This window comes from Urocampus carinirostris, chromosome 1 (assembly GCF_059441175.1).
Source record: "Urocampus carinirostris isolate Australia breed hairy pipefish chromosome 1, RoL_Ucar_1.0, whole genome shotgun sequence".
Lineage (NCBI taxonomy): Eukaryota > Metazoa > Chordata > Actinopteri > Syngnathiformes > Syngnathidae > Urocampus > Urocampus carinirostris.
Genome location: NC_142349.1, coordinates 33911187 through 33924739, shown reverse-complemented (window position 1 = coordinate 33924739; position 13553 = coordinate 33911187). Strand labels below are relative to the sequence as shown.

Sequence of the window (13553 nt, the reverse complement as noted above, 5' to 3'; positions counted from 1 at the left end):
TAACTTGGTTAAGGTGAATATTTTTGTCTGTCAACTTGACCTAAAACAAATCTAAAAGGATCTGCCCAAGTCAGCAAAAAACATACATGTAAACGCCGACAAGTCATATGGATGAGAGCAAACTGGAAAAAAATGCTCCAAGCATGCTTATTTCAGTAATGTAAAAATATTTGAAAACCACAGATTGAAGGGGAAACGGCATTAAAGCTACCATGGGCTGCAGCCAAGAACACTGCCGGTGTGATCAGTTTCTACGATATATTCTCAGGTATGTGCAGCAGCTAACAGTCATCCGTTCTTCAAAAGCGAGGCATGCGTGTCGTGTTGACATACCCCTCGGGCGCCCTCTAGCGCACTTCCCTAACCACTACGCCAACATAAGGCCACAAGACAAAATGTCCGCCGCGCCGAAGTCACATGATCCCTTTGTACTAGGAAGATAGTCTCACGTTCAAATCACAACCGGAAAGTCGGCATTTCGATCCAAAATCGTAAAAGCTCATCACAATATAGCCAAAAATATAACGCAAGGGTGGAACAGACGCCGTTTAATGATTAAATTCGTCGTGTTTAGGTCGGAGGGGAAAAAACGGCGGCCATTTTGTGAGGGCTTGCGCAGGACATAAAAGAAACCAACTGTGATGTGTAAGATACCACAGAAACGCTCATTTCAGGAGGACAGTTTAATAAACAAAAGCCTACCGATTCTTCCTCCTTCTCCATACCCGTTGGCATCTGCGGCACAGCCCTGTTAATGGACGCATACTCGTGCAAGTCGGGTAAATCCTCACAGCGGAAGACGGGCATCGGCTTGGTGGCGTCCAGCGCCCGCGCCCGAAACGACAGTTTACTCATATTTCCTCCTTTTGGGCCCCCTCTCACAAACAGTGTCTATCCAAGCTCCTAATATTCCCCGCGGTGACGAGTGAAGCGTTCATGGATGATTCTGGGCGGCTAACTCTGACGTTTCTTTTTTCTTTTTTGTAAGCTTGTCAAGCGCTAGGGTAGGGCGTCGCCAGCCGGGAGCCGCCGTATGGTGTGTGGTGGGGGTGGAGGCCCGGATGTCGGTCGCGGTGTCTCGGCCTGCGTTTTCCCGGCGCTCCGCGTCCCCTCCGCGTTAGCGGCTCAGTGCACCATGGGCAACATGGCGGACATTTAAAAGTGTTTTGGCGTGTTTTTGCTCGGCTCTGTACAGCCCTCCTACCCCTCACTACACTCCTTATACTCCCCCCCACCTCTTGCTCTGTGAACGGCATTCCCTCCCCCCTACAAACACACACACAAACCCGCCCAGCCAGCCAGCCGACCATTCCCGCGCGGTCCAGAGCGCGTGCGCGTTGCGGTCACAGGAAGTAGTGCGTGCCGTGGAAGTGAATGAAATGTAGGTTAACATAAGTATTTCATTAAAAAAAAAAAAAGAGTACAAACTTCAAACTAACATTTTGCTTCTGGTTTCTGTTCAGGTTCGTCAGACGTTTGACAATTCACAATTGGGATTATTTAATGGAAGATCAATTCACAATAATATAAGGCTTACACTACCTTATCCAGAAATCATATTACAATAGAACCAATTCAAACAAGAACAGTTAAAGTGCAATAAATCTCATTAGCAAATTTGTTTGTATCAACAAAATATCATTAAAAATATAAAGCCAAATTTCAGTATTTTGTTTGTCTCTTTTGTTAAAGCATTCATCATAATAAACATTCCCAGTGCGCTGATCTTATAAAATATGCTTAAGACTATGCCCCTTGTGTTGAATTAAACTTGTCACAATTGTTAGTTTTCTTTTTATTTTATTTATTTTTCCTTGAAAATTGTTACTGGTTCATGTCACTTTCTTTGTAATGATGAAATGTTAAAAACAAAACGCACTTTATATATTTGCTTATGTGCGACTGGAATGATGTGTAATTTGTTTGGAGATTATGGGAAAGATGACAAAAAGTATATTAAAACTTACACCTCAATAACATCCGATATGAGTTCATTGAAACATAATTTTGATTTGGAAGAAATTAAAAATAACAAGGATTATAAAAAGGGAAAAAAAGTACTGAAATGAAAAATAAGAATTTGGGGAAAAAATTGTATTCATACATAATGCAAAGTTCAGATTTAAGTGAATGAATAAGGATTTTGAATGATTCACAGCACTATGGCGTGGTAACAAACACCATTACAGTATATTGACAAATGTCATACATGGAATTGAGGAGTTTATTCAAATGTTTCGCTTCTTTGAAAGTGGGGTGTGCAGTTTGTGGTGTCCTTAAAAAGTTGAAAGTGGAATATTTACTCTATTGTATGTTATTATATGTATATTTTTCCACAGCGCCTATCTGCTTTTATATTACTTTTAGAAAACCCGTTCAGGATGCGCAACACATTGGGTGGGTGGAAAGCGTGACAAGGGGTTGTAGAATACTTAATGCTCGTCATCGCAGTTTTTATTAGTGTAGCATGGAAAATGGTATCGTGAGAAAAGGACTGTTTCAAATACAGTCCAAACGCCAACCCGAAACCTCAAAAAGATGAAAAACAAAAGTTCATTCAAGTGTGTATAAGAAAGGCATGTACTTGCACGCGCAACAAAATTATCGACAGAGGCTGCAATAATGACAGAAGCCAGAAGATGGCTTCAGCGAGTAAAAAAAGTTCCAAATTCAGTACAGCACCTTTTCAAAAATGTAAGAATTAGCTTTCATATTTTATAAAGATTAATTCAGAGGTTTTGTAACTTGTTTAGAACGTTTTGAATCGCGGTAAACAGTTTATTCACCTGCATTTGTGATTGATTAAATACATTACAAACACACAGCAATAAGTATCAATAAAAAATGAAAGACAAAAAAAAACTTTTTTGAAATTACACATGACAAGAAGATATCGAAACACCGTTGTAACTGGTCATAAATACCAACAAAGTTACAACATAATAGAAAATTATACCTTGTTGTCATAAATATACTTGATGCTGATAGAGAATTACTTACCTGTGTATAGTGACTAACACAGGTCACATGTATTTACCAAATAATTTGACAACTGACACCATTAAAATGCCAAGTTCCACGACCAAGGAAAATGCCTTATGAGAGCCAATACAAAAGAAAAACATGTCTTGAAGTTCAACTTACCAACTCTAGCAGCCAAAATATGTATCCAGGATCACACACAGATAGTTCCAGTTCTTTTGTAAAATTCCCAAAATACAATAAGCCGATAAATCCTTTTATATCCATGGTGATTACCTGCAAGAACACCAATCATTTCAGACATGATAAAACCGTGTTTAATTATCCTAGTAATTACCCTTAAACTGGCTATGACTGCCAATGTCAACTACTGCCACAAACAACAAAATATTCGTTAAGAATGGTAAAAATGAAAACATTATTTGTTCAATAATTAGATCATAGAAGTAATTTTTTTGTTCCCAAAAGTCCTCCATAGAGCCTAATTTGACAGATTTGCAGAAAAATAATCCATCAGACTCTTAACATATAAGCGTGTTATTCAAAAAAGTAGTACTTCATGTACAGTGATGAAAATAAGTATTTGAACACCCTGCTATTTTGCTATTTCTCCCACTTCGATGGAGCAGTCAGAAATTTTCATCGTAGGTGCATGTCCACCGTGAGAGAGATAAACTAAAAAGAAGAATCCAGAAATCACAATGCATGATTTTTTAACAATTTATTTGTGTGATATAGCTGCAAATAAGTATTTGAACACCTGATAAAAATGAATGTTAATATTTGGTACAGTAGCCTTTGTTTGCTATTACAGTGTTCAAAAGTTTCCTGTAGTCTTTCACTGCAGGAGGGATCTTGGCCCACTCCTCCACACAGATCTTCTCTAGATCAGTCAGGTTAAGATAAGATAATATATAAAATAATCCTTTATTTGTCCCACAACGGGGAAACTTATTTTGTTACAGCAGTAAGACAAAGAATAATGAATAACAGCTAAGAATATCAACAGTGTAAACAAGTATTTTCAAATATAATAAAAAAGATAAAAAACAGAATATTTCCAATGGAAGGTGTGCAAAATGGGGTTTTGGGGTTTTTAAGGGTTATTGATCTATCTTCGTTATTCATTATCCATTATCCGTTATCGGTCAGTTCATAATACGCTACAAAGCCTAGGAGCCGGGACACTTACTCTCAGCCAAAAGGCCAAGCTAAGGTCCTAGTCCTAAAGCCATGCTGCGATCATTGCGAATGCACCGTTCCCGGAGGTACTGCAATACCGGGCCGATGCGTGGAGTGGACAGAGCAAGCTCATATTCCATCTCCGAAATGCAAAAATCAAAGAAAGTAAAGTGGCCACTAATGTGCAAATATGCAAAGTCACAGACGGTGTGCAGTCTATCAAGCGCACTGCTTATTATATAGTCTGACGGGTGCTGAAAGGAAGGACCTGCAGAACCGCACTTTCACACACTTGGGGTGAGGCAGCCTGTCACTGAAAAGATCTTCAGAGCAGATATGGTGTCCTGCATGGGATGGGAGATGTTCCTAGTCATGGATGACAGCTTAGCCATTATCCTCCTCTCCCCTGCCACCTCCACTGAGTCGAGGGAGCATCCCAGGACACAGCTAGCCTTCTTGATCAGACTACAGTCTTTTCGTGTCAGTTCAAGTCATGTTTATTTGTATAGCCATTAATCAAAAGGAGTCTCAAGTTTCAGACATCGAAATGCTGCTTCCACAGCAAATCACTCCATTGGCGATGGGTGATTCCACCATGGTGTCATAGAAGTTCTTCAGGAATGCCCCCTACACTTCAAAAGACCTCAGCCTCCTAAGCAGATGGAGTCTGCGCTGCCCTTCCTGGGCTGTCGCTGAGAAACATGGAGTTTGAGCTCCCTCCAAAGATTTTCGATTGGGTTTAAGTCTGGAGACTGGCTAGGCCATGCTGGAACCTTGATATGCTTCTTACGGAGCCACTACTTGGCTTTCCTGGCTGTGTGCTTCGGGTCGTTGTCGTGTTGGAAGACCCAGCCACGACCAGTCTTCAGTGCTCTAACTGAGGGAAGGAGGTCGTTCCCCAAAAGCTCACAATATACGGCCCCAGTCATCCTCTTTTTAATGCAGTGCACTCGTCCTGTCCAATGTGCAGAAAAACACCCCCAAAGCATGATGGTACCACCCCCATGATGCACAGTAGGGAGGGTGTTCTTCAGATTGTACTCTTCATTCTTCTTCCTTCAAACACGCTTAATGGAAATATGACCATTTTTGTCTCATCTGACCACAAAACTTTCTCCCATTACTCCTATGTATTATCCAAATGGTCTTATGCCATCTTAAGACGGGTGCTAGTTTAAGCAGGGGAACCTTTGGTGCCATACATGATTTTAAACCATAACGCCTTAGTGCATTACCAACAATAACCTTGGAATCGGTGGTCCCAGCTCTTTTCAGGTCATTGACCAACTCTTGTCGTGTAGTTCCGGGCTGATCCTCACATTTCTTAGAATAATTTAGACCCCACGAGGTGATGCACTCCGATTGAAATTGACCGCCATTTTTAGGTTCTTCCATTTTCTAATGATTGCTCCAACAGTGGACCTTTTTTCACCAAGCTGCTTGGCAATTGCTCCTTAGCCCTTTTTGGCCTTGTGGAGGTGTACAGTTTATGCTCTGGTGTCTATGGACAGCTCTCTAGTCTCCGCAATGTTACATGTTAAAGTCTTACTGGTTGTATGGGGTGGAGAGGTGTCTTTATGCAGCTAACAACCTCAAACAGGTGCATCTGATTCAGGATGATACATGGAGTGCAGGTGGACTTCTAATGGGCGGACTAACAGGTCTTTCAGGGTCAGAATTCTAGAAGATACACAGGTGTTCAAATACTTATTGCCGCTGTATCACACAAATAAATCGTTAAATAAACATGCATTGTGATTTCTGGATTTTTCTTTTTAGTTTATCTCTATCACAGTGGACATGCACTTACGATGAAAATTTCTGACCCCTGCATGATTTCCAAGTGGGAGAAATAGCAAAATAGCAGGGTGTTCAAATAGTCATTTTCTTTACTGTATCTAAATTAGCATCTAGTATATACATATAAGTGCATTAGCACAAAAAAGCTAACACAAAGTAGTTTACAATTCTAAGAGTAATTATTTTAAAAAATTTAGCTGAAAAGAGTATCCCGATAAGTACGGTTTCAGAAGTAAATTATTTGCATCAATTTACTTGTTTATTCAAAGCCCTGTGGTTAAATGGTTGAATTGTGTTGTTTTTTTGTTATACAAGTTATGCGATACACAACTATATATATTTTAAAAAAGATTAAATAAAGAGGTGTTTTGCCAAGCATCGTAAACAAAGTGCTAAGTTAGTCCATGCATTTTGTCTCTTCTTTCTTTTTCTTCTAAATCATAAACAGACTTTATATACAGGACTGTTTCTGAAAATTAGAATATTGTGATATTTATTTTCAGTAATTTAACAAAAAAACCATGTCATAGTTTCTGGATTCATTACAAACCAACTTTAGTATTAGTATATTTAACTGGTTTAATATTGCTTGTTTTAAGATTTTTATACTTTTAATAAGAGGTGTTTTAGAGACACTTGGGAACTCTTAAAATCAAAAGCAATACATGTCTCCTTTAAAGCGAAACTTTGTAATGTTTGAACACTAGATATCACTGTTTTATGTTGTGCAAGTGAAAATGTGTGCTTTGAAGCACAAGGAAATGATACAAACTACAGAAATCCATATTTTTCTTCTCGTCTTTTTACACATCCTCTCACAAGGTTTTTGTTTTATAGCGGTACCCTTAACAAGAAGATGGCAGACAATCATGTCAGCTCCCTCTAGGTAGGAGTCAATTTTCTCGACCAACGAGTATTAAAAATGCACATTTATATGATAGGGTGTTTTTTTGCTTATGATTTTGTTTTACAACTAGTAAGCGCTAAACAATACACAATGTCCCTTTAAATGTCACCTCGGCCGTGCAGTCCTCAAACTACCTCTACGGGGCTTCCTGGCGCTGTTGAGCTTCACGCCCCTTACCAAAAAAAAAAAAAAGAAAAAAGAAAAAAAAAGAAAAGAAAAAAAAAAACTGCCAGCCGAATATTTCCAGCTACAAAATAATGCAGAATGATTGGCAAAAATAATCTTAATGCCACCGAAAATGTGAGTGGGTGAAGGTAAAGACAGAGTTTGGGTAGCCAGCGAGGACTTTTTAACAATCGAACACGGAGCAAGCAAATCTCACTACATGACGTTTGCGACCTTCTGTTTTTGTCAGTCATGTGAAGAAAAAATGTCAACTTCATGTTGTCGACACCACAAATTCTTATACGTTATCGTCCAAAATGACAAATATCAACGCGACTTTCTGGGGTAAAGGGGAGAGGGGGTCGACATCCCGAGCTTTAATTTCGATTGCGATGTAATGAAATCATCAGCAAAAATACCCTATCAAGAGAAGAGTAGCCCATATTCCCCACAGGAACAATACGATAACATACTTACAATGTGCGACATTTTCCATCTGGTGACTTTTAATGATCCCAAAGAGAGCGAATGGTTTAGATAATTTTTAAGCAGAGGAAAAAAACGACGTAGCTAATACTAGCCCCAATCACGAAGGCTAGAGAAGAGCTTCTCCTTCGTTCTTCTCACTGAGCTGAGGTAGGAAAACATCTCGGTGGCGTCCATTATCTTCGATAAAATGTATCTTTATCGAGTGAAAGTGTCAATTTCCTTGTCGATGCTGCAGCAGGTTGCAACTAGCGGTGGACACCAAAAAGTGCTACTGTTGGGGGTTAACAACTTTGCTGTGAGAGAAGCTCTCTGATTGGATCACGCCGAACACCAATCATCAGGTGAGCCTGAATCTGGGGCGGGATTGTGACGTATGGCATCACGGGGCAATTGGGTAGTTAATTCTTGAGGATTTTTTTCTCAAAGGATGAAGTCGATTGAGTGTTGTATGCTTAATCCGTTTTCTTTCAAATAGGACAATATCAAATGAATAATAGCTGTGTTGTATCTATATAAATCCATCGCTTATCCTCAGTAGCAGTGGCAGAGGACACCTTTAAATAGTTTCCAGTCAGTTGCAGGGTACAGAGGCAGACAACTAGCTCAATCATACATTTGGCGATGCCAGGACCTTAGCTTGGCCTTGATGCTAAGTCCTTAGCATGGCCTTTTGTGTATTTCCTATGAAGTCACTATCTTTGATTGTTGCATTTCGGAGATGGATTATGAGCCTGCTCTGTCCACTCCACGCATCGGCCCGGTATTGCAGTACCACCGGGAACGGTGCATTCGCAATGATCGCAGCAAGGCTTTAGGGCTAGGACCTTGGCTTGGCCTTTTGGCTGAGAGTAAGTGTCCCGGCTCCTAGGCTTTATAGCGTATTATGTACTGACCGATAACGGATAATGTATAATGAATAACGAAGATAGATCAATAACCCTTAAAAACCCCATATGATAACATAAGGTAATGGTTGTACACAATTGCCGATAAAGGTACCGACTAATCTCATATTATTAGTATATGATATCATGAAATTATGTATTTAATTGCTGATAAAAATGTCGAAAAAACTGATACAACGTCATATTGTCAGATATAACGAAATAATGAATATGCTTAATTACTGTTAAAATTTATCAAGAAAAAATGTTCAAACCTCACATTGTTTATTTGCTGTTAGTAGTGTCAGTAAAATTGTTCAAATCAAAAAAATTCGGACCAGCCAATTAACCTATCATGCATGTTTTTGGAATGTGAGAAGAAACTAGTAAGACTGACAGAAAGCCGTGCAAACACAGGGAGAACATGCAAAGTCCACACTGGAATGCTGGTAAATGGATTTAAATTTATGACGTCACAAATGTGCCTCGGACGCGCTAACAACTCAGCTGCCGTGCTGCTTTATAAGAGTCTGAATTTTGTGATGTTTTACGTTTTGTCAATGAAATAATAATTCAAAATTGTCTGCTTCTTTTTATTGCTTTCCCTCTGGTTGCATTACTTTATATCTAAGCACTTAAACAAATCAAATTTCAGCCATTACTTGTCGCCAGGGTCAGAAATCTAGCCAAAGGCCTTAACGGTCAGTTCTTCTGGCCCTAACGTATTAAAAAAGTGACGATCAAGCTGTTGATTTAGCGGCTAAATCAACAAATTCACTAAATTTTAGCCAATCAGATTCTGAGTTGGCATCTGAGCACCTGCTAATAGGTCTTGGGAAATATTCACACAATTTTCAGCCCTAATCCAAACAAAAACTTATGCCAGAATATGACAGGACAGGCTCGACCTTGAGCATTAGCTTTGATGGCGATAGAAAATATCTTTTTAATAAAAACAAATGCATGGAAATTTGGTACAACGGCGTAATTGAAGCCTTTATGAGGAAAGAATGGATTTTGTGCACAAATAAAAATGTGTTTTGGTGACTAAAATATGGCCATAATCCTAGATAATATTGCAATTTTATGAGGTTAGCATTGATGCATTTTCATGTGTTGCAGCTGTAGCTGCAGTTAATGTATATTTATCGGCATAAAAACCTTATTGGGGGTTGGATTGATCCATCATATCTAAGTGAGAAATGCATGGCCGATTACTGGTACTGGGTCATTTTATTTGAAATATCACTAATAGAGCAATATCAATACACACATATTTAACTATTTTGTGTGGGGATTGCATCATTTTTCTTTATAATCCGTCTCAGATAAATATGTTGGGCAACAACGTAAATTTAGGACTATTCATTTTGCAGTGTTGAGCAAAGATTGATTGAATTTAGTTTAATGATTTTGTTGAGCGGGCAGCACGGCAGCGTAGTGGTTACCGTGTGTGCGGCACAGTTCTGAGGTCATGAGATCAAACCTTGATGTGTGGAGTGTGCATGTTCTCCCCGTGCTTGCGTGGGTTCCCTCCCATATTCCAAAAACATGCATGTCAGGTAAATTGGCTGGTCCAAATTGTCCCTTGGTGTGAATGAGCGAGTGAGTTGTCTGTCTCTATGTGCCCTGCGACTGGCTGGCAACTGGTTTAGGGTGTCACCTGCCCACTGCCCCAAGAGAGCTGGGATGGGCTCCAGCACACCCGCGACCCTACTGAGGATAAGCGGTGCATATAATGGATGGATTTTGTTGAGCCTTTTATACATTTAAAAAAGTTTTATCAAACAGCAGAACATTAAATTACACCACAAGACTTCATTTTAATGTAAAAAAAAAAAAAACATGAAGCAACTTTAATACGCAAAGCAAAAACAGGAGAACAATTACTTTATAACCCAAATCAGTTTTTGTTGGCCCAATAATTGTCTTTTCAGATTGACGTTAAGTATTTGTTACAACATTAATAACAAAAACCAACAGAGTATTTTAATTATGACGGTCCAATAGAAGAATGAAGCACAATACAACAACATGTCAAAGCAATTTTTTCTTTCAATAAATAATTTATGAAATTATGAAATGCACAAAAGAGAAATTGTGACTAGCATTTGATACTTTATAAAGGCTCAAAGGCAACAACAAGAATGATCAAGTAAAATCATTTGATCTGAACAAATGTTTTTTTTTTTAAAGCCAAACATTATCTTACAATTAACTGTTTTTCTTTTAGAAAAAAAAATCATTGGGTGAAAACAAAAACAAAACTTGTTATTTCCTATGTATTTGGCATTGCTGTGAAGTCAAGAACCTGAGTTGGCTTTACAAATAAAACAAGTTATAAATTCTGTACAATGATTAATGTTTTTCCCCGTTTAAGCTGATTGTTTCCATCACTCATGTTCTATGAATATGGCTTTTTCCACAGAACCCAAACATACTTGTTTACCGAAGTGTATTGCTGCCGTACAACGGAAAGAAAGTCGCAAACATGTAACGCAATACATCTTAAATTTCAAAGTGAAATGCTTCACTTAGATAGGTTTCACATTAAAAATTGGACTTGTGCGTTCAGCAAGACCAAACGGAAAAAATTATCATGTGAATCTACCTTACTGCTGACGTAACGAGGCTATTCTTGTGGAATGAAGAAAAGTCCGCTCGAGTTTTAAAAAAAAATGAAACATTTCAAGTGATAAAGGGAGACTCTGAAACAAATTGTTTAGTTTTGTTTTGCCAACTGCGGATGTTAAACTCAATTAAAACGAAATATATGCTACTTCTTAACTCAGATTGTCATAATGAAATTTTTGTATATATTTTTTTTTCATTTTCTGGTGTGGCAGCAATAGACTTCTACAGGATTCACAACCTCCATTAAGACAAACAAATTATTTTGCACTGCATTGTACATTGCACACTTTTTCTGTATCAAAAGGAGTAAAACACTGATGGCTTGAAGCGGTTTTAAAAAAATGAAAAATAAAAAGGCACAAGTTCAATAAATCAGTACAAGTGAAAGATTCATGTCTCAGTAAAGACTGGCATAAGTTTGCCTGAGTCACAAGCGTTTGTTCGTTTACGAGCAGGTCACAGCCCGAGAATTGAGGCGAAACACTTGTGGCTAAAGCCAAAGTATGGTAGGGATTGCGTTTTCTGGACCTAGATAATCTACCGCTGACAATCACATATCAAGTTCGATACAGAATAAAGAGTTTGCAGATCCGTACCACTGTCTCGCATAAAAGAACATAAATGGAAGCCTGTTTTGTTTTCTTGAACAAAAAAAACTGTACAAAAAAGGCTTAGTGGCACAAGATAAAAGTGTGACAACATAAAAATCCCACCCCAACCCCCACAAGAACGTTTTTTTTTTCATACAGTGTTTGCTTGGGTCCAAAACGCTTGCTCCATCATTTACCTTCGTATTTTGGATTTACAACAGTGGTAACAGCACTCTTGTAGATGGGATTCTCACCCTGTTGGGGGAGGGGACATAATATTAGGCAAATAAGTGAAAAATACAAGAAAAAAAAAAATATATCATAGATAGATAGATTTTAGATATTTCTATACCCTTTTCCTGAGAGTAATATAAAAATAAATATTTTTTAACATTTCAAGAATTAAGTTGTAGCCGTTCTTTGTTTCAAATTAACATTCGCAACATTTTAGGAAATAATTCGGAAAAAGAAAATGGTCGATATTAAAATCGAGACTATAGAACAACCGTATTGAATGTAAAAAATATCAGAAGTGTTTAACTACCAGCACAAGGGTATTGAGAACTGATGTATAAAAAGGTCAAGTTACATCTATTTGTATAGCCCTTAATAACAAAAAGTTTAGTTTCATTTAATTTATTTTCCAGGTAATAGATCCCAACATTAAGAGTAATTGCCAGAAATATATAAACAAATACAAAGAAAAGAGTGACAACGTAAAAAGAATAAAGTCAGCATTTATATGACTATATTAAGGTTAGAAACATATTTAATAAAGTTTGTGAAGATAGCTGTAGATAAAAGTACTACTTTTAATGTTATTTATTCCTGAATGGTTCCAACCTTTCATGTATGACTCCATTTTGTTATGAAAAATCATTCTTCACCTCCTGATATTGAGGAAATATTTATTCTTTGCTTTAATATATGTCTGTTCAAAGTATATTCAGGGAATATTTAAGCTCCATAAACAAATATTTTAATTTATTATTAAACAAAATTACTTAATTACTCAATAGATAAGGTATTGTTTTCTAAACTAAATTGCTCCTACTAACAGAGTTTTCTGCGTTTAATATAAACATTACCTCAAAAAATAGTCAAATTAAATTTATTTAGCTGCATAAAAAAGAAAGGGACAATGTGACATAAATTGCAGTTTCCTCAAGCTTTCATAGTATTTTTTCAAATGTATGTTTTTAAAGAGAATAATGGTTTTGACTGTTACGTTTGTAAAAAAAAAATGCAAGCAACTGACCGTGTCCCACTTAGCGTTCATTTTCTCCTTCTCAAACTTGGCAAACTCTCGGCGATCATGAATAATCATGAGCAACTTGAGAATAAGCAGAAGTGCCAGGCCAATCAACACGATACCGGCAACCACACCGGCCACAATCGGGATAATATCAGGACCTGCTGGGCATTCTGTTTACAAAAATAAACATGCAAAATATCAAGGATCAGAAACAAAAAAAAATGCTCTACGACCATCTAAAGTCCTTGTGATGTCGCCACAGAGCGACACAAGTGATGTTTCTTTTGCCAGTTTTGCAGAACAAGGGGAAAAATAATGTACTTTTCAACCAATATCATCAATAACGCAATTTGTAGAAAGTTCCAAAATTCTAAAGTTGTTATAATACTGTGTTAAAATTTTAAGTGAGAATAAACACCTATCGCATATCATTCATTTCTGTTTGTTTTTCCAATATTTTCAGTCACATTCTGTGGTATATAAGGCATACTATTTTATTAGGCGCATTTTCAATTTTCTAGCTAAATTGGGGTTTTTAAGTGTGCCTTATAGTGCAGAAACGGTACATATATCTGTAGTTGTAATTACAAATAAACTTTTACCTGAGATAAAACAACGTTTCCACCACTACATGGAAATCTATTAAAAACCACGATTGCTTACTT

At 37.7% G+C, this 13553-nt stretch overlaps 2 protein-coding genes, 1 long non-coding RNA gene and 2 pseudogenes across 5 annotated transcripts in view; 2 read left to right on the top strand and 3 right to left on the bottom strand.

The window, feature by feature from the left end:
* epc1b (enhancer of polycomb 1b) overlaps positions 1–7808 on the bottom strand; it is a 39194-nt gene extending 31386 nt beyond the window's left edge. Inside the window, exons 1-2 of one of the 3 annotated variants that reach the window (XM_088336143.1) lie at positions 7514–7808; positions 3145–3258 (exon numbers count right to left, since the gene is read on the bottom strand). In XM_088336143.1, the coding sequence (XP_088192269.1) occupies positions 3145–3258; positions 7514–7525 (126 nt within the window). In that variant the 5' untranslated portion in view covers positions 7526–7808. Of the gene's footprint in view, positions 1–702; positions 1239–3144; positions 3259–7513 lie in introns of those variants that run through there. The other 2 variants (XM_088336151.1, XM_088336134.1) reach the window with 2 other exon arrangements.
* On the bottom strand, positions 4229–4366 carry LOC148374417 (U2 spliceosomal RNA; annotated as a pseudogene).
* LOC148374416 (uncharacterized) lies at positions 7097–7790 on the top strand. The gene is made up of 2 exons (XR_015850506.1): positions 7097–7672; positions 7761–7790. It is a non-coding gene; the product is annotated as an uncharacterized LOC148374416 (long non-coding RNA).
* A 346-nt stretch (positions 7809–8154) lies between the features above and the next one.
* On the top strand, positions 8155–8319 carry LOC148374414 (U2 spliceosomal RNA; annotated as a pseudogene).
* Positions 8320–10212: 1893 nt separating this feature from the next.
* The window catches only part of LOC148374413 (integrin beta-1-like), a 33539-nt gene continuing 30198 nt past the window's right edge, over positions 10213–13553 (bottom strand). The window contains exons 14-15 of the mRNA XM_088336122.1: positions 12892–13058; positions 10213–11888 (exon numbers count right to left, since the gene is read on the bottom strand). Coding sequence (XP_088192248.1) covers positions 11823–11888; positions 12892–13058 — 233 coding nt within the window. The 3' untranslated portion in view covers positions 10213–11822. The remainder of the gene's footprint in view (positions 11889–12891; positions 13059–13553) is intronic.